This window comes from Numenius arquata, chromosome 19 (genome assembly GCF_964106895.1).
Source record: "Numenius arquata chromosome 19, bNumArq3.hap1.1, whole genome shotgun sequence".
NCBI classification, from domain to species: Eukaryota; Metazoa; Chordata; class Aves; order Charadriiformes; family Scolopacidae; genus Numenius; species Numenius arquata.
The window spans coordinates 11,398,993-11,418,149 of record NC_133594.1 but is presented as its reverse complement, the minus strand read 5'-3'; the positions used below and the strand labels follow the sequence as shown (position 1 = coordinate 11,418,149).

General features: G+C 56.9%; 2 protein-coding genes across 2 annotated transcripts in view; one reads left to right on the top strand and one right to left on the bottom strand.

The window, feature by feature from the left end:
- Nucleotides 1-1,169: 1,169 nt before the first annotated feature.
- On the bottom strand, nt 1,170-8,475 carry OLFML2A (olfactomedin like 2A). Its single transcript, XM_074161231.1, has 8 exons — nt 8,410-8,475; nt 3,773-4,036; nt 3,474-3,581; nt 3,173-3,358; nt 2,709-2,970; nt 2,354-2,587; nt 1,999-2,184; nt 1,170-1,771 (listed from the first exon to the last, which is right to left on the bottom strand). Exons 1-8 carry the CDS (start codon nt 8,473-8,475, stop codon nt 1,170-1,172), a joined length of 1,908 nt encoding a protein of 635 aa, XP_074017332.1.
- A 925-nt stretch (nt 8,476-9,400) lies between these two features.
- NR6A1 (nuclear receptor subfamily 6 group A member 1) overlaps nt 9,401-19,157 on the top strand; it is an 83,231-nt gene continuing 73,474 nt past the window's right edge. The window contains exons 1-2 of the mRNA XM_074161147.1: nt 9,401-9,467; nt 18,397-18,438. Coding sequence (XP_074017248.1) covers nt 9,401-9,467; nt 18,397-18,438 — 109 coding nt within the window. The remainder of the gene's footprint in view (nt 9,468-18,396; nt 18,439-19,157) is intronic.

The window sequence follows — 19,157 nt, the reverse complement described above, 5'->3', positions numbered from 1 at the left end:
CGGCTCGGACCTGGGAATGCCAAATCTCCTTTTCCCCCAGGACCCAGCAGGGTCCGTTGCCCCAAGTCTACGCTCGGGACCCGCTTGTCTCCGCGCTGCACAGCCATGGCCCCGCGGGGGGGATGTGGGGTGCCCTCCCCGGGCCAGCCAGACGTGCAGTGAACAGCAGCCGTGTGTGCCAGCAACCCCTGGGCACAGCTGGCCACGGGATGGGGACAGCGAGTGCCCACCCTGCCAGCTCCTTCCCCCCCGGCTGTGGGAGAAACGACAGCGCACGCAGCCTGCTTTCACATCTGTTATTTTTTTTAATACTGTTCACGTCTAAAATGACCAAAACCAAGCCAAGCGCTCCCGGCCCCTCGCCCTGCCCCAGGCAGAGAGCAGGAGGGCTGTGGGCTCCCCGGCCGTGCGCGCTCCCCCTGCTCGGTGCTGGGTGCAGGCAGGGGTGCAGGCAGGGCACCCCAGTACTGCGGGCAAGTGCCCGCTGCCGGGAGAGGGGGCTCCGCGCGGCTCCGGTGAATGCATTTAAATAATAAGCTAATGAGCGGCAAAAGCAAAGGCATCTTAATCATGTCTCCTAAAATAGCAATGGGCAGCTGCTCCTCCTGCCCGGCAGCGAGGGGGCCCTGCCCGTCCCGGCGAGGGCACGGCGACCAGCAGCCGGCACCGGGCCGTCAAGGCCCCCGCACCGCTGGCAGCGGGTGGCCGCGGTGGGTGTGCGGTGACGGGGGTGTGCAGGGAGCGGTGCTCAGGTGGGGTGCAGCACAGGGGGGTGCTCAGTGCGGTGGCACGGGGGCGGGTGCCGCCGTGGTGCCAGTGGTGCAGAGCCAGCTGCCTCCTGGTGCCGCAGGGACGCAGGACTGGGATGCTCCACCGCGTCCCCAGGAAGGCGATGCCGGCTGAGCTGCCAGCTGTGGGGCAGCCCCACGGCCCCAGAGGCCACGTTGTCGTGGGGGTGTCTGCGCTTGCCTGCACCCCTGCCCAGCGATGCAGCAGGCACAGTGAGGGTGACTAGGGCACAGCGGGTGGGGAGGGCTGGGGGGTGGAAGCCGGGGTGTCACCGCAGCCCTGGCCCAGCTGGGGGACGGGGGCCAGGCTGCTGACAGGGAGCCCCGGCCGGGCACGGTGGAGGGTGGGCACTGGGGTGCAGCTGGGACCCGGCCGGGCTCTCAGACCACGAAGCGGAGCCCATATGTCATCTGATGGCCGTTGTCCCAGGCATAGAGCACCTTCTCCTTGGGGTTGTAGTCAACCTGTGTGGTGAAGGCGTAGTGGTTGAGGAAGGGCAGCCGGAGCTCTGCCTCCGTGTCCGTGTGCGTGTCGAAGGCATAGGAGATCTGCCCTTCCTTCTGGCTGTAGGTGTCCACGGCGTAGAGGATGCCGCAGATGATGAAGCAGTTCCCGTAGGCGTTGCGCTTCAGCCCCGTCTTCCAGGTGGTTTCCTTGCGCACCGAGAGGTCCCCGGGGTCAAGGCGGCTCAGGACGATCACCTCCTGCTGCGAGTAGTCGTAGTCCACAGACGGGTAGATGACCCAGAGCCCACTCTCATCCACGGCGAAGTCGATGTCCGAGTGGCCCTTCCACTTCCAGGGCGTCGTGTCCTCGTACACCACATCGTGGAGCAGCGCCCAGCCCGCCACGTACCGCTCCTTCAGGTCGTACTTGATGATGTTCTTGGTGAAGGCGCGGTTGTAGTAGAAGGCCCCCCGGTACACCACGTGCCCGGTGCCGATCCAGTTGTAGGGCAGCTTGTAGAGGTTGCTCCAGCGGCCTGCGAGTGGGTGGGAGAGGTGTTGGGACCCCCTGCAGCACTGGGGTCCCGTGCATGATGGCCTGAGTGAGTCAGCAGTGGCAGGGGACCTGTGTCCCCCCTTGCTGCCCCATGTCCCCATCAGCTGCCCACCACCCCAGGGGCCGGCACAGCCAGCATTGCCCGGTGCTGGGCACCCACCCAGGAGGAGCCAGGGCCCCTGTGCCCACTCAGCCCCCAGCCCTCACCCTGCTTGAAGTTGTCGAGGCTCCTGAACTCCACCAGGCTGTTCCCGTAGTAGTAGTTGGTGACATAGATGCGGTCATCCTTGGCCGCCGGGTCCTTCATCCAGGCCCCCTCATTGCGCCCGTAGCTGTGGTGCTCCGTGGGGGGCTCCACCGACTCGATGGTGCCTTCACACTCCACCTCCTTCACTGGGTACCGAGGAGGAGGAGGAGGAAGGCTTACCCCTGCCCCAGGCAGCCTGCCTCCGCGGGAGCTGGAAAGCCCTTTGCCACGGCAGGGCTATTGCTAGCCCAGCCTGGCTGAGGGCACCGGGACCCCCAGTGCAGGTGCCCCCTCCCAGCCCCCACGCTCACCCACCTCTGTTTGGTGTATCAGGGCCCCCGGTGCTGTCAGCCCCCTGCCCGAGGGCAGTGGGGGGGAGGCTGCGGGCGGTGGTGCGGGGGGCCAGGGCGGTGCTGGGCACAGCCGTGGTGCTGGGCACGGTGGTCTCTGTCCTCCCGATGGCTTGGGCTGGGGTCCCCTCGGCTGGGGGGAGCGCGGGGCCCCTCTCCTCCTGCCGCTCCGGCGCAGCCACCCCCCTTGCAGGGCTCTCTGCGGGGGGATGAGCCGGGGGGTCAGTGCGTTGGTCCCTGGCCCTCCATCCCGCCAAGCAGCGCCATGGCAGGAGGGTGCCCCCAGCCCCCCACACCCCTGCCCCACGCCGGGGACTCACCGCGGCTGCCGGCCTGTCCCTCCGCTGCCCCTGCCTGCCCGGCCTTGTAGTAAGTGATGCCCCGGACCACGGTTTGCTGGTGCGCCGATGGCTTGGGCTTGGGCGTAGGCTGCAACCCCCCCCTGGCCTTTGCGTTATCCTTTTTGGGCTTCTCGGGCTTCAGCTGCTTCTCCTTGGGCGCTCGGGGGGCTGCTCTGTCCCCCAGTGCCTTGCGGGTGCTGGGGTACCGTCCTGCCTCCTTCTCTCGGCCGCCTGCTGTGTCCTGGGGGGCACAGCCTGGTCGGACCCCCCTCCTCACCTCCCACCACCGTGCCAGAGCGGATGCAGGCACCAGCCCTCAGCTGCTGGCGCAGTGCACCACGATGCACTCGTGGGAGCTGCCAGCACCCGCCGCAAACCCGGGGGAGCTCAGCTCTGCCCCGCGGCAGGAGAAGCCCAGTGAGGGGCTGGGACCCCGGGGGTACCTGTGCCTTGCTCTCGGGGACGGCGGCAGCGTCCTTCTGCAGCAGCTGGTAGCCCAGGTTGGAGATCTCCTTCTTGATGCTGATCATGATGTCAGAGTAGTTCTCGTAGCGTTTCATCTGGTTGGTGAGGTGCAGGACGCTCTCCTTCATGAAGTCGTTCTCCCTGCTCAGGTTGGTCTTGATGGTCTGGAGGAGAGGAGAGGTGTGGAACCCCACTCAGGGAGCCCGTGGCACCCCGAGACGGTCCCAAGCAGCCAGACGGGGTGTGCTGCAGGGATGGTGCCTGCTGGAGCTCACTCACCTCCTCCAGTGTGTTCATCTGGGCCACCACCTTGCTGATGTAGGAGTGCACCTTCATCAGGTCCATGCTGTAGAGCGTTCCCTCCAGCAGGTCCACCATGGACTGCAGCTGCAGAGGGAGTACAGGGCTGCAGCACAGGCCATGGGGCAGGGCAGATGCCCCCTGTTCCTGCTCACGGCCAGAGTGCAGGAACTGCACTGCTCCATTGCCCTGGGGGTAGGGACGGGGAGGGTGGGCTCCTGCACATGGGGAGGGGGTGTCTGGCCGCCAGCCCACAGTCCCACCATGCCTGCAGGTACCTTGAAGAGCTCGGGCGCCTGCTTCTTCAGCTTCTCCATCTTCCACTCGTTCTCGCAGGGGTTGAGCGAGGACGGGGGGGCGGTGCAGGAGCACTTGCAGTCGGCCCCCGAGCTCACCGTCTCCACCGTGTAGAAGTCCTCCACCCGCATGCTGCCGTTCCTGACGCGGCTGCAGGCGTCCTTGCTGAGTGGCCGCAGGATGCACTTGCAGCGGCAGTCGGAGCCCTCCGAGGTCATCCGGACCTGGTCCGCCTCGCCCAGCGCCTGCGGGGACACGCAGCGGTGGGGCGGATGGTGAGCCTGGTTACCCACCTGGGTGTCTCACGGGGCCCTGTCAACCCCTGGAAGCCACCAAGGCCAACTCCCTCTCTGCTGCGTGCCCAGAGGTCTCCCACCGCCCCTGGAGCTCCTGGCTGCACCCCAAAGAGGGCTGGGCATGGTCTGGCCAGGAGCACCCTGTCCCACCACCCTGCACCTGGGTGACGGTGATGAAACCCAGGCAGCTGCTCACCCCCATGGCCACAAGAGCCTTTTGTGCCCCAGGTACCTTGGTCCCATTTCTGTAGCTGTTTCCCAGCCTCCGGCAAGACCCGAGCGAGCAGGGATGGTGGTGAAGAGACCCAGAAGCGCCTCTGTCCCCCCACACCCACAGCCCCAAGCCCACACAGGGTCCGTTGTTCATGGTGACACACAGCCACCTCGGGGTGAGCTCGGCCCCTCCAGACTCCCCCAATGGCCCGAGGCACACACTCAAGGACTCCCTTGTTTCCACACATGGCCCTGACTCACGCTACGGAGCCCAGGGTGCTTTTCGTCTGGTTTCTGCAGATAAGGAACTGTTCTCCCCCCAACCCCGCTGTGCTGGGGAACAAGGCTGCAGCTCAGCCAGCCCGGTGGGACGGGGAGCTGCGTCCCTCTCACCCCCTGCCATCGGCTGTGCACCCGTGGGGGACGTGAGCTGCAGGGGAGCACGGCCAGGCTGTGCTGGCTGCCCCCTGTGTGTGGGGACGCGGCCGAGCACCCGGGAGGGTGGGAGAAAGGGGAGAGGCAGCGCGGTGACCCCGCAGGGAGAGGGCTCTGCCCGCAGGGACTCTGACTCACCCTGGGAAACAGAACGGTGGCAGAGCCGGGAAACGAATTTAGCTCCGGCTCTCCCACCCTCCCCAAAGCACAGCACGGCGTGGGAAAGGACAGAGGCCCACGGGGCCAATGTCCTGCCTGCGGGCAGCATCCATGGCCGTGCCGACACCATCCTGCCCCCGCACAGCCGGGCTGACGCGCTGGCAGCACCCGGAGAAGCAGCTTTCAGTGCAGGCACCCCCAGCTCCAGCCCCACAGCCCAGGCCAGGGGCTTCCCTTCCTACAGATGCAGCAAAACCTCCCGCATTTTGCATTTCAAAAAAAGCCTCTCTCTTTCAAAGGGAAAGGAAGGTCCCCCTGGCTGGGAGGAAAACGCCAGGCGGCTCAGAGGGCTGTAAATCCAACAGGATCTAATCAGGCTCTCGGTGGGGAGCAGCGGGGCGGGGAGTGGGACCCCCTCCCCAAACAGCACCTCTCCAGGCTCTCGCACCTCCCTGGGCCCCCTGACCTCCCCATGGCAGTGCCGGTGCTTGTGCAAACAGGCAGGATGATTCACAGCCCGGCGGCGAGCTGCCGGCCTCTCCGCACACACGCGGGCTGCTCCTCGGCCTGGAGTTGGGCTGCTGTCCCTGCCACCAGCTCTGTCCCTCCATGTGCACGGCGCTGAATGAGGTCCTGGTGTGGGCATGCATCCTCGTGGGAGCCCTGCACGAGGTCCCGGTGTGCCCCATGGGAGCCCCACTTGAGTTCCCAGCCGGGGTCCCCTGCTCCTGCCAACACCCCAAGCACCAACCACCGGTGAATTTATGACGGCACAGTCCAACAGCCGGGGACACACCACAATCCCGCCCGCCATCGGCACCTTCCGCAGGGAAGGGCTGCAGCTGCCTGTGCTGGAAGCCGGCTCCCCTGGGAGCGGGCGGCCGCGGGCTGCGCCTTCCCTCCCACCGCCCTTGGCAGCGCGGCGGCGGGAGGCACGGCCGGCGCGGAGGCCCCGCGTGTCCCGCTGAGGTGGGGCGCGAGCGGGCTGGAGCCCTGCGCGGCAAGTGCGCCCGCAGCAGCCCTGTCAGCGGCTGTTTACACTGCGCAGCACACGGGGGGCCCAGCAAATGGAGCCTCCCCCCGCGGCACGAAGGGGCGAACTCTTCCCCAAAGACCTCCCAGTTCAAGCCATTCCCCTCCTGCGTCCCAGCCATCGGTCCCTGCAGCGTCGCGGGTATCGGATGTGTTGGTAGCCCGTGGCCCAAGGGTCTGGGAACCGCTTTTGTCTCATGGCCACGCAGCAACAGAAAAATCCGCTCACCTCGGGTCGAGGTGCGAGTGGGCGCTGGGGGCCAGGGGAGACCGACTGCCCCTTCCCAGGCGCTGCATGCGCCTTGCTGCGCCACAGCCGGGGCAGCCGCCTGCCTTCACGTGGGGTAGTAACATTAAACCTCGCTCTGCCTTTTAAACGGCTTCCTTAAACAGGAACCGTATGTTCTATTTATACAGAAAAGGCTATAAACAAGGAAGTCTTAAAAAAAAGGCCCCCGCGTGGTCCATTCTGCAAGGGTCACCCCGCCTCAGTGCATCGGCTGCGCGTCCATCATCACCCTGCACCCAGCTGTGTCCCGACCCCATGGGGACAGCCTGCACCCCGACCCCGCAGGGACAGCCTGCACCCCCTGGGGCATACGGGACCCACTCCCTGACAGCTGGTGGGTGGGTTGGGACATGGGGGCACGAGGCAGCCCCTGGCACGCTGCGCTGGCTGCTCGGGGTGGGAATCTGATGGCTCCCTAAGAAACCTTTGTGGGGGCTGCTGCAGCCCCGCAGGGTCTCCAGTGGTTCTTTCCCTGAATCCCCCACTGGCTGCAGACCCCGGCCCAGGGTGGAGGCAGGGGGGTGCTGCCCCTCCTCCGGAGCCGGGTCCCAGCTCCGCAGTGGGGCTGCGCGCCCACGGCTGGCATGGGAGAGCATCCCTGCCCTTTGCTGGGGGTTTCCCCACTCCCAGATTTACAAGCTGCGTAATTTTCCCAGCACTGTCTGGTTTCTGCGACCTCTCGCAAGCGTGTCCATGTGAGCACGGAGTTTGTGCCATTATTTGGAGAAAACGGGACCTTTGACAATGAACCTTGGCCAGCTTCTAAGATGTCCTTTGATTGCTGCCAGAGGACTTGTCTCGGAGGAAAACACGCTGTGTTGATAAGCGCGCTGCTGCGCTGCACGCCTCTCGCGCACTGCTGGAAGGCATGTCGCCGTCACGGGAGGGAAACCATGTCACCCTCCTCTTCCTCCTCCTCCCCGGCTTGGCACAAGGCGTGCAACACGTTCTGCAGCACGGGGAGGCGAGGCAGAGCGGGGCTGGCAGAGCTGGCCGTGGCTGACGGCAGCCAGGCCCCGGGTGCTGGCACTGCCTGGGCGTCCCGTGTGGGTCACGGGGACACGACCACGCGAAACGCTTTTGTGGCACACGAATGCCCACCGACGGGATCTCATCCAAACGGCAAGAACTGAAAAAATACCTTCAAGAACAGTGGGCAGCACCTGCGAGAGGGGAGGGAGCTGGCGACAGCCCGGGGGGGTCCGTGGACTGTGGATGCCGGGCTCCTTCAGAGCACATCACCCCTGAAACCCTGCCGGGAACCCCAGCACGGGGCTCCCCCCGGCCCTGCTCCCCAGCCGACAGCAGCTGTGTTTTCATCTTGCTCTACCAAATGACTCGGAAAATCTTGGCTTTTTAACGCTTTGCTGATCCTGGCACCAGCGCCCTTCCTCCCCGGGGGCTGCTCCCACCACCGTCCCTCTGGGCTGGGTCCTCGTGTCCCGGCTGCGGACACGCACCCCGCAGGAGAGCAGCCGAGGAACCGAGGGCTCTCGGAGCCACGCAAGAGCCCGGTTCCCCGACGCTGCCATGTCCCGCTCCCACGCTCCGCTTGTCTTGGCGGGGGAAGTCTTGTCCGGGCTGCTCTCTCTGGCAGGGAGACGCTAATTGCAGAGCTCATCAGGCAGCACTAGGCTTTGGGCACCTTCCAGCCCCCCCAAACCCGCTCGCAGCCCCACGCATTCCCTCCACCGAACCCCCGCAGCACCCAAACTGCACCGGCCCTTCCCGGGGAACATCCCTCGCCCCGGAGCCGGGGAGTTCCGCGGGGGGGCCCAGCCATCGCCGCCCCGAAACCTGCTCCTGCAGGAAAACACCGGCTTTGCCCGTCGGAGCGCGGAGCCCCGGCCCAGGGACACGGGCCTCGGGCTTCGGCCGAGGTCGCGGGGCCGGTGCCAGCCCGGGGCCGGGCTCTGCCCGCGGTGGGCCGGGTGCTCGGGCACCCCCGCCCCCTCCCCTCGCTGTCCCGGTCGGTGCGGCTGGAGGCGGCAATGCGGGGAGGGGGGACACCCCGTGGCCGCGCCCTCCCCTTGGGAGCCCCCCGGACCCCTCCCGGGCACAGCGGCGACCGCCGCCGTCGCCGGGGCCTCGGGACCGGCACCGCCCGCCCCGACGGCACCGACCCCGCGGGGAGGGGGGCTGCCCCCCCCCCGCGCGCACCCCCGATCCCGGTCCCGGTCCGACCGGTGCTTACCGTGGCGGCGCCGCGAGCGGCGGCCAGCGCCGGGAGCAGCAGCGCCGGGAGCAGCAGCGCCCGCATGGCGAGAGCGGCGCCGAGCGCCCGCACCGAGCGCCCGCTCCGCCCGGCCCGGCCCGGCGGCGGGGAGGAGCCGTCCGCCCCCTCGCCCGTCCCGTCCCGCCCCGCCCCGTCCCGGCGGAGGCACCGGCCCCAGGAGAGGCGCCGCGGTCCCGCCCCGGGGCCGTCTGGGCTTTCCCTGCATCGGGGACGGCTGCTTGGCCCGGAGGGGGCTGTCCGGTACCGCGGGTTGCCCGGTGCCGGGGCTGCACCGCTCCCTCCCCGCACTCCCCGGTGCCCCTTTCCGGGATTCCCGGTGCCGGGCCGGCCGATCCCCTCCTCTATGGAGGCGGGTGCCCCGGGCGACCCCGTCCGCTCTTTCCCTGGGGCTGCCCGGTTTCCCCTCTCCGGGGCTGCCCGGTTCCCCCCTCCCCGGGGCCACCCGGTGCCGGTGTTGCACCCCTCCTTCCCCCGACCTGCCCGGTGCCCCTTTTCCCCGGATTCCCCGGTTCCCCCTCTCTCCCCGTATACCCGATCCCCTCCTCTATCCAGGCGGGTGCCCGGGGCGGGCTCCCTCCCGGGAGCTGCCCGGTGCCGGTGCCGGGCTCGGGAGAAGAGTGCCCCCTAGCGCCCCGCCGGTCCCGCTGCACCGAGGGGAACCGGGCGCGGCCCCGCCCCCGGCCGGTGCCTGCCGGTCCCGCGGGCACCGGGACCGGTGCCCGCGGGACCGGCAGGCACCGGCCGGGGGCGGGGCCGCGCCGGAGGGGGCGTGGCCTCGCGTGGGGCGTGGCCGGAGGACTACGCTTCCCGTCGTGCCCCGCGGGAGGGCGGCCCGGCCCGGCGGCGGCGGCTCCGGCTGTCAGCAGCGCCCGTGAGGGGGGCCATGGGGCAGCGCGGCCGCCGGGGCCCTTGAGACCTCCCCGGCCCCGGCGTTGCCGCCGCCGCCGCCATGGAGCTGGAGCCGCCGGCAGAGCTCCCGGAATCCCGCACCGCCGCTAAAGGACCGCCCCGCAACGGTGAGTGGAAGCGCCGGGAACGGGGTGAGGAGGGGGGGGTTGGTCGGGGCCCGGCTGCTCCTCAGGGCCGGTGTGGGTGGAGGTTTGGGTCGGGGGGGACGTGTGGTGTGGGCCTTGCCGGGCCGGGACGCGGTACCGCGGGAGCTCCGCCGGTTCCGGGTGCGGGGCCGCCGGGGGACGCAACTTTCCGCGGCCGCGGGGCACAACAAAGGGCCGCGGCGGGCAGCGCGTGCTGCCCGTGGAGAGCCCCCCCGCCCCCTCTCCGTTTACCCCCCCCCCCCAACCCCGCTGTCAGGGTCCCGGCGGGGCCGGGGGGGTTTTCCGCTCCTAACGCGTGTCCTTCCCAAATCCAGGCGTTCCCTGCTCTGTGTCCTGTCCCACCCCCCCGCCACCCCCCCCACCCCCCCAAAAAAAAAGTATGTTGTTTTTCCATCTAAATCTTGTGTATTGCGAGTTCTGGAAGCCGCCTCCCGCTGCGGGTGGGGGGTGCGGGGCAGCCCCCCCTGCCCCCGGTCCGCCCCGGTGCCACCCTCCCGCTCCCCGCCGGCACCGGGCGCTCGTTTGATCCGAGCGTGGGTTTGATCGGCGGCCGCCGGTGGGTTTATGGGCACCATTTGGGACCTTTTACACTTCCATATGCAGATTCCGCATCTGCACTTGAATGTCCCTGCCAATTTTTATGGTTTACAATTGCATTTTACCATCTGAAGGTGCCCTTTTCTACAAAGGCTTCGCTCGGACAAAAGAGGCTTCTCATCAGCAGCATCCCTGGCGTTTGCTGGGTACGAGCCCCCCCCAAACATCCGTGGTGCTGGCGGTTACAGAAATCACCCTGAAATGTAATTTTGAGTCGTGTCCCTTTGTGAGGCTGCTGGAAACACTTTATTCCTCTCTTAATGAGGTGTCCGGTTGAATGAGAGATAGTTTTCATCCTTAATAATTTTTTAACTTTCTGACTTCATTTGGGAAGTGTCTGCTCCTTTGGTGTCCTTAATGCAACAATATAAATACTTTTCATGCATTTCCTATTTTTTCCCACAGAAATGTGACATTTGGGGCAAATCTCTTTTGATTCATCAGATTTAGTTTTAAGAATTAGTTGTGCGTCTTGCGCAGCTCTTTCATGTGATAGATGTTGTACCTGTGGCTGCAGTTAGTCGTTCGAATGGATGATGTAACAACCTTTTACTACTTTGCCTTAAAAAACGTGAAATACTGGCACGGTGTTGAGACATTGCTTGACCTTCGATCTTTCTAAAGCCTACAACAGCCCGGGGAGGAGCAGAAAAGATTGGCTTCTTACTCTGTTGGCTTATAAAACATCTGCAAATGGGAGTGGAAAATGAAGGGTCTTAACATTTCCTGGTTTTAAGGGCGGTTGTAGCACCTTTTGTTTCTGAGAAGTACAGCATCTTCACAGTTAAAACTGTATGACGTATATAGAGATACACAGGAGCTATAGATATATATAGATCTATCTATAAAAGTAGGATTATATTCTTGGTGGCGATGTTAAAATCATTAATGAACTTAAGCTCTGCACGTGGCTCTGCACTGTGTTAACCCCGAGCAAACTGCCACAAGTTTATTGGCATCTTCAGTGAAAGAAGCCCCAGAATAACTTTGAAATGCAGCGACGTGGTTTCATTTCAGCAGTTAGGGTAAATTACAGCCTCGTTATTGAGGGGACATTTGACATTCTTAGAATATAAGATGATGGTTTTCCCTTACCAATTTGAGTACATCCTCTTCCATGTAAGAAACGTATTTTGTCATTGAGCAAATCAATGGCAATGAGCAAAGTGAATTCTTTAAAAAAATCATTGAAATAGGGCATTCACTTTCCCTACACTACTAGCAATGATTTCTCAACAGGGTCCTATTTAAGACCAGTTTCCCTATAGCTTCAGTTGGCATCTTTTTCCGTTGTGAATGAAACATGGTGGCTTCTACTCCATTCTAATTATTTTATGTTTTAACTGAAACAGCAGTAAAGCAGGTTATTCAGAATTAGGGGACCTTTGGATGCTGCTGTGTGTATATGGTCTTTGAAGACCGATTTTAAATATCGGGAAACTACTTGACTTTTGTGTTCCCTTAAAATTTTAGGAGTTTCAGATAGGCAGATTCCTAATCTGGATGAATTTCGTACCGGAGAGAAAAGAAGAGCTGTAAGAGCACAGAGAACGTAGGGATTTCAAAGAAAAATGCCCCTGCTCGCATGCCTTACCGCGCTCTCAAACTTTACTGGCACACACTGACATTTTTAGTGGTTCTTTATGCTTGATTGCTTTGCATCTGATGAGATAAGCTTTTGCTTAACAAAGACTATTTCATTGATATAGTTAGGTCTTAGTTTACTTGCTATAAACATTTCTTTGAAGATTTAGGATGAAAAAACAAATTGAGTTGCTGAATGGCAACGCTGCTGCAGTCAAATGTCTGAATAAACAAGAAGCTACAGTGTTATTTTGACTCAGTGCGGGCCTGGTGAATGTGGCTGGCTCTTGCTTTTGTAAATAACACTAGACAATAATAAATAATAGAATTCTGAGCTCTGAACTATGATGGGAGAGAAGACTTGTAATTTAGGAAGAACTTATTTCCTTTGTTATGATTTGATGGTAAGATGGAAAAATACCTCTTGGTATAAAGTTGGAATTTGGTATCGATGGCTTCTGTAGATCATTAATCAGGAAATGGGTTTATGCATGCCTTTTTGTACTAAACCCAGGACCAGCCATGTATGTTCAGCAGATGCAGTGTGTGATGTGACACTGCACCAACAGGATTTTTTTCCCTGCTTTGTTATAAAACAGTGTAAAGATAATGTAATATAGAAAATGAGGGAACTTTTCCATCTAGGAGACTATTTCTTGATTGCTGGGAAGCGATAGTCATCTCTCTGTCCCGTCTCTGGCAAGTCATTTGTGATACCCTTTTTTTTTTGGGGGGTGGGGGTGATGGTGGTGCAAGTGGTTTATTAAATTACTGTTCAACTCTTACACGGTGGTAGCTTTGAACAAATGCATTTACACTGGCATTCTCTGAGAATGAGAGCACAGTTTATCCTGTTGATAAACTGCCTATTTAAATAAGGCCTTCAACAGTGTAATCTGGTAATTCTAATTAAGTCATTTACATAAAGAATTGGCCCAGGGTTTTGTCAGATGGTTGCTGGTGAGCTGAAATGCATTCTTCCCCCCCCCCCCAGCTGTATTAAACTGGCCTTTTGATCCTTTTCTTTTTTTAGCCTTTAAGCCAGAGTGGTTATCACTTTGCAGACTTAATTGAGAAAGGGAAGTTGGGGGGCAAGCGGACCCTTCGAGGTTTAGCTTTAGTCGTAATTATTACAGTTCTAATTACCTAATTAGAAGATTTCCAGATTTTATGTTGATAAAAATGATTCTGTACAGGTTTTGTTAGAAAGAGGAAATGCACCAGCGATAGGTTCGCTCCAGTGAAGTTCTTTATTGGTAAATGATTGCCAATAACTTATCTTGGAAGCAGTTTGTCTGGAGTATCTTAATTCTGCTCCGGCTCCTCGATAAGGAGGTTTCATGTACAAAGGGTGGACCCCATGTCCCTCAGAGAGCACAAGCTGCGTGTCTACCTTCTGTCACCTAATCGTCCCAGTTATAGGCTTGGGTAGGTGGTGAAATTTAAACTTAGAGAAATGTCTGGTCAGTGTGAAAGATTAAATTTTTTAAGCCCTTTTTGGTTTTGTGGATGCATCAGAAAAAAAAAACCTGATAAAAATTCCCTGAGACTCTAGTGCCAGGGCAGCTACAAACTGCGGTGATGGCCTTGTCGGGAAATATCTCTCAGCTGAAACTTGATGGAAGCCTTAAATATTTTTCATGGAAATGTAATCTGGAATTGTGAAGCCCTTGGGACTAAATCTCAGAACTCTCTTGCCTTATAAAACCCCAAGGGCTGTTCCAGCAGGAGGCAGGGATTGCAGCGGTGGTGTGTGCTGTGCTCGGGGCAGCGTCGTGGGCTCTCTGCACCGCTAACGAACCAGGGAGCGGGTGTGCTCTTCCTGAAACCGTGAATGAGCGCAGTGCTCCTATAAATGTCAGGGTTTATTCTCCTTAGCCGGTGCTGACTATGGCACTGCTGAGAAGCTCGGGGTTTATCTGCCGGAGCTGTTTTGGAGCCCTCAGATTCTGAAGCCAAGTGATTAAATGATGGATGTCACAGCTGGAGTAAGAAAATTTGAAAAGAACTTCTGGTCTCTGAAAGATCTGCCAAATACCAATTTGTCCTCCAAAAATCTCTTCATTCACTCACGGCTGTAACTTCTTTATGTTGTTCGGCAATACTTACAAAGAATTATTCCTGAGTATATTGTGACTTAGATGTCTTATGTATGCTTTTGCCAGGAGGCTCTGCGTCCTGTGCCTCTTCTGTCGGCAGCTGTAAGGAAATGCCCTTCCTGTGGATCACAAGCAGGGGTTGTTCTTACCTGCAAATAACTTAATGTACTGTGGCATTCTTGGTTACTGGGCTTTGGTTTAAGGTGGGTAACAGTCCAGCTGAGAGCTCGGCTTGTTTTGCAGAAGAATGTAAGCTCAGGGCTTGATTTAAGGGAGGCTTTTTCCAGAGTTAGACCTGGGTGTCAGTTTAGCAGGGGCTGGGGTCGCTGTGTTCAGCCCCTGTTGACTGACTGCTTTGGGTACTAAAAGAATTTGCTTTTAATCATCTTTACATATGACTATCACTAATTTGTGGGAGTATCCCTGATTTGTTGGGGTAGTGTAATAGCTTGCTCCTGCCAATCTGCAGCTGTGGGCTATTGGTGCCATCAGTGCCTCCCACTTTCCTTGCTGGCTTTGTGAAGCTTCTCCTTGCCCACTTGTATTTTCCTGCTTACCTGGTATGTGCTGTGTGGGTCTGTCACCTTAACACTCGAGCTGACCTTTAGTGTTTCACTGTGATTTACATAGTACCTCCGCTCGGTGAACTGTCCCTGTCACAGGATGATATCCATAAAAATGACACTTCCTAGTCCTGAAAAAAAATCCCCAGGCCCATTGGAGACATGTGAAAAGGACACCCAGCAGGAAGAGAGGCCCATGCCTTGAAATATTCATCAATCATTTTCCTGGCACCAGGAAACCAATCAACTCTTCTAAGGGGCAGGGTGTAATCAATCACACAATGTGGGAAACGGGGATCGCTGGCCCTACCAAAAATGTCCCTTCATGTTGACAGAGTAAAAGTGTTTGTGCTTATTTGCAAGTAGTAACTTACACCCGTGGTATAAATGACTCTGTTGTGAAAGACAATTGCTGAAGGGAAGGGTTTAATGTTGTAGACACAATCTAAGCTTGAACTAAAGGCTTTTTTTCCAGTGCTGAAGTTGAGCTGTGTTTTGCGTTGAGATTTCTTTCTTTACCTTTCTGTATCTGATAGGTGAAGGTTTTGTCTGGCACTAGTCTGGTCTAAAATGATGGTGAAACCCTGTTTCTTAGATGCTTTTTGAGCTATTGCTTTTTGGGTAGAGCCTTGATTATTAGGAATCTTGAAACTTACTCTTATAAAAGTGGCCCTATTGGTCAATGAGAAGATAACACCCTGTAGCTCCTAAAATGATAAACTGCTTAAGGATAAGCCATCATGTATATACTTTTTTTCCTATATCTAGGAAGTTCGTATCCACTTAAGTATCCATAGTTTGAAAAAGGAGGGTTTCTATGAACTAAATTTAAATGAAATACCTGGAGCGGAGCCTACTGGTGTGTGCTGGAAGCTCCTGCTGTGGGTGCCCCCAGGTTTGCCCTCTGCAGCTTGGCCCTCCCCAGCGCCGGGCAGGGCTCAAGCCGTTCTCCTCTTACTCGCTCCGCTAAGGATCAGGTCACACTGCGATTATTTTTTTTCTTCGGTCGAGTAAGATGTTTTCAAGCCCAGCCAGGGTTTGTGGCTGGGTGGGGGGCTCAAATGACAAGCCTTTACCCCACACCACTGGCCAAGCAGAACCCGGCCATCTGTGGGACCTGGCAGGGATGAAGAGCAGCGATGCCCAGGTTGGGGTGTTTGTAGGCTGATGTTTAGAGTGATGAATTTCTAATTAACATAGGAGGTGAGAACTCAAGAGTCTCTGGTTCTTAGGTATGAAGATGTCAAGTGTTGCTGAGACAGTTGCCAGAGAGCTGATGCCGGAGCAGGTGAGGGCTGTGGTGGACCCTGCAGACCTGGCAGCAGGAGCCTCCGTCTTCCTCGCCCTGCCAGCGCTGCGGGAGCAGAGTGAGCGAGGGGAGGCCGGTCACTGCCAGGAGCTGGCAGAGCTGCTGGGGCTTATCTGCTGCTTTGTTTCATGGATTTATTTATAATACTTTTTTATTAATTCAGTGGAGATATCTCAACTGAAACCATGCCAGCTGCCTGCAGCAACTTGTTCTGTTCCTTGTTTAAAGCTGGGAACGCTGTCAAGAAACAAAGAATGACTATATATTCTTGAGGGTGTATATACAGCAGTGAACTGCCATGGCTGTGTCTTGTCCTGTCGTGGCTTGCTGCTCTGAAGCCCCACGGACTGACCCACGGGCCACGTCCCGTTGGCGCCATGGCCTTGCAGAGCGGGAGCAGTCCAAGGGGAGCGCTGGGTGACACCTTCCCAAGGATGGCCGTGCCGTAGGGATGCCGTGGCATCTACCCGCAGCAGCAGGAATACCAGCCCTTGATGGGTCTTATCGCAGGGATTAAAAATTAAGCTAAAACTCTAAAAGCATGTTAATATTTGTTGTGGCTGTAATCAGCTGCAGTGCCCTGTCCATGCGCTGAGAAGTGTGCAGACAAGCGTGCTACAGGTCAGGTAGCTGGAAGGCTCACGTGGATCCCCAGCAGATGCAGGGAAGTACTGAATCTCTCTTCTCACCCACGCACAAGACTAGCATCAGCTGGAGTTGCCCCTCGAATGAAATGTTGCCTGACTTCTTGGAACTTAATTTGCTGCCCATTGAAATAACTGGCTTTCTGTAGTGCTTGTTCAGTGCTGTAGCGTGTGGAGGTGCTCAGCAGAGGGCACGGGCAGCAGCTCCTCGGCTCCGGGGATGATTCCTTGTGAAGTTGCTTCACCGATGGAGTGTGTGCTCCAGCTTTGGGCCCCCTGTGCTCTCCTGTGGGTGCATGCCCCTGCTGGCTGTGGTGGCTACGGTGGCTGTGGCCTTGTGGGGCTCTGGGCAGTGGGGGGGAGTGGGGGTGATGGCTGGAGGGACAATGCAGGCTGTCCAGGAGGGATGGCAGGGGCAATCTGCTCGTGAGTGGGGTCTTCCTTGCCTGAAGTGGATGGTGAAAAGTTGTGTGTGTGTACTGAAGGGGAGATACATTTCGCTTAGCAATGTACATAACAATTATTTTAGAATTATAAAACTTGTAATCGTATGTCTTAAAACCTGAGATTAAAAGAAGCGAAAGTGTATACTGCCTTTTTATGGAAACCAGCAAAACATGAAGCCCTGTATTATTTTTATAAAGTTAGATTAAACTAGAACTAAAATTTCAGATTGTTCTTCAGAGCAACCGTGTATTCTAAATTCACTCCAAAATGACTTTCCCATTGAGAAGAATGGGAGCTTTGTTTTAAAAATGCAGGTATTTTTTCTGTATGTAAGGTAACTTCCTAATATGAGTGGAGACAAATATCCACAAATGTCCAAATGTTAAGAATGATGCTTTTCTTTGGAAGAATATTTTATAGCTATCAAACAGTTTCTGATGTGCTTTTAAAGATACTTAGATATGTGTTACCACAATTAAAGGCTAGTAAGAGATGTGGCATCCTGCAAAATGAGATTATAGCACTGGGCAGATGCGGCTGGAATGAGCCCCAAAGAAAGGGAAGTGTTTCTGGAATTGCGAACAGCAGGAGCTAATAGGGTTTGCAAACACGGTAGGCAGGGAGGAAGGTGGGGAGAGCATCAGATTTCCCTTGGTTCTTGCCTGTGTGTAATCCCCATCCCTGGGAGGCCAAATGCTTAGTGTAAGCTTTTCACTCCAACAAAACCCAAAGTACTGGTGTTGGTGGGGCTGAAAGGAAACGGTCAATGAGACTGGAAGGCTGTAGATCACTGAGGAGCTGCTGGAAACAATACAGAAAGAAAAACACTTTTAACAGGACATAAAATAAAACTCTTCTATTCCGTAGCAGGCAGCACTGTCGTGGCAAGCCGTGGCTGCTCTCTGGTCTAGGTGACTGTGAAGTTGAAGTGTGCCAGATGTTTTAATAGCTGTTTTGAGGGAGAAGCGTAGAGTGTGTGCTGGTCCCACTGAGCTGTGGTGCACAGTGCCATCTCGGATCTACTGCAGAGCAGAGTGCCTGCTCCTGTGGCAGCATCATCTCAGCCTGGCAGCGACTGCCCTGGTCCCTGAGCATCCCACGGGCATGCAGGCTCTCGGCTGATCCCTCTGCCTCTGAGGGACAGATCACTCACTGCAGCATGAGCCACAAAACACTTTCAGGTGACCTGTAGGAAATCGAGACCTCATAAAAATGAGAGAGCAACAGCCACAGCTATATCCACACCCACAAATTAAATGTTGAGCTCATTGATTTGGTCCCCTCATGTGATGTGCAGTGAGAGCTACAGCTCTGGTCATTGATTTAGACAATACAGAACATATCATGTTTCTAAAACCTGTTGTTTCCATGTGCTGAGCCGTAAGACTTGTAGCTTTAAATACAGCATGCCAAGAGTAGCTTTTGTATGACAGTGAGTGAACCTGCTGCAACCCAACATCTCATCATTGAGCATTACAGGCAGGTACTGCCCCAGGCAGGTGTAAAGCTTTTCCCCTCTGATGCTGTTCAATGTTGATTAGATGTTCAGTGGTTGATTTGGATGATTTGGTCTTTCTGTGTATGTGGGGTAACAACAAGGAAACCTGTTTCAGTGTGTAGTGCTTACACCTATTTTTCACATTCTAGGATTCTGTCGAGATCCTCCCACAGAGCACGATGCATCCACTAGTAAGTACTAGTTAGTCTTCTCCTTTCCAGGCTAGCGCAGCCAGCCAAGTCCTGCAGGTGTTGGCAGTGTGCAGCTGAAGTCCATTAGTGTCAGAAGCTGTAATATTATCTCCACTAATTAAAATTTGAAGATAAATGCTGTTAAATTAATTAACCTTGAGGTTAGGGGGGAAAAAAGCTGTTTTCAGACTCATCATATATCTGTGTTTCTCCACGATCCCAGTTTGTCAGTGCCATTCATGCACTAGCTGTTGAATTAAAAGGGCATGTTACCTGTTTTGTGATGAAAAGGTCCGTTGACAGTAGTGTTTCTAGCCTGATGCACTGGTTGGCATCTAGAACCACTCATCTCTGGGAACACTAGCTAATTTGCAATGTGACTTCTGGCATATTCTGTATGTCATAATGTGCTATTATTTATCAACAGATGAGTATTAATGTGGGCTGATGTTAACTCTTAAAAAACACCAGTGGCATTTCTACTCTTGTATAATATCAGTTAATCCTGGTTTTTAATGTAGGTCACACTAGTGCACTCAATAAGTGGATTTCGCTGTAGTATATATTATGTCTTGTTTGGGCAATGCTTTATCAGTCATCAAAAAGTAAATAAAGAATTTCCACAGATTTACAGAATGATTATGCAATTGTCTTTCAAAATTGGAGTAGTCTGGACTGCCGGGCAGGCAATATTCTGTTCAGCCAGAATGTACTCCAGG

What these genes read in the sequence shown, in the direction of transcription:
- OLFML2A (XM_074161231.1), bottom strand. Translation starts at nt 8,475, where the DNA reads ATGCGGGCGCTGCTGCTCCCGGCGCTGCTGCTCCCGGCGCTGGCCGCC. An exon ending in GGGACAGGCCGGCAGCCGCG is followed by an intron (nt 2,588 to 2,708) that starts GTGAGTCCCCGG and finishes ATCCCCCCGCAG; the next exon opens with AGAGCCCTGCAAGGGGGGTG. An exon ending in CCTCGACAACTTCAAGCAGG is followed by an intron (nt 1,772 to 1,998) that starts GTGAGGGCTGGG and finishes ACCCACTCGCAG; the next exon opens with GCCGCTGGAGCAACCTCTAC.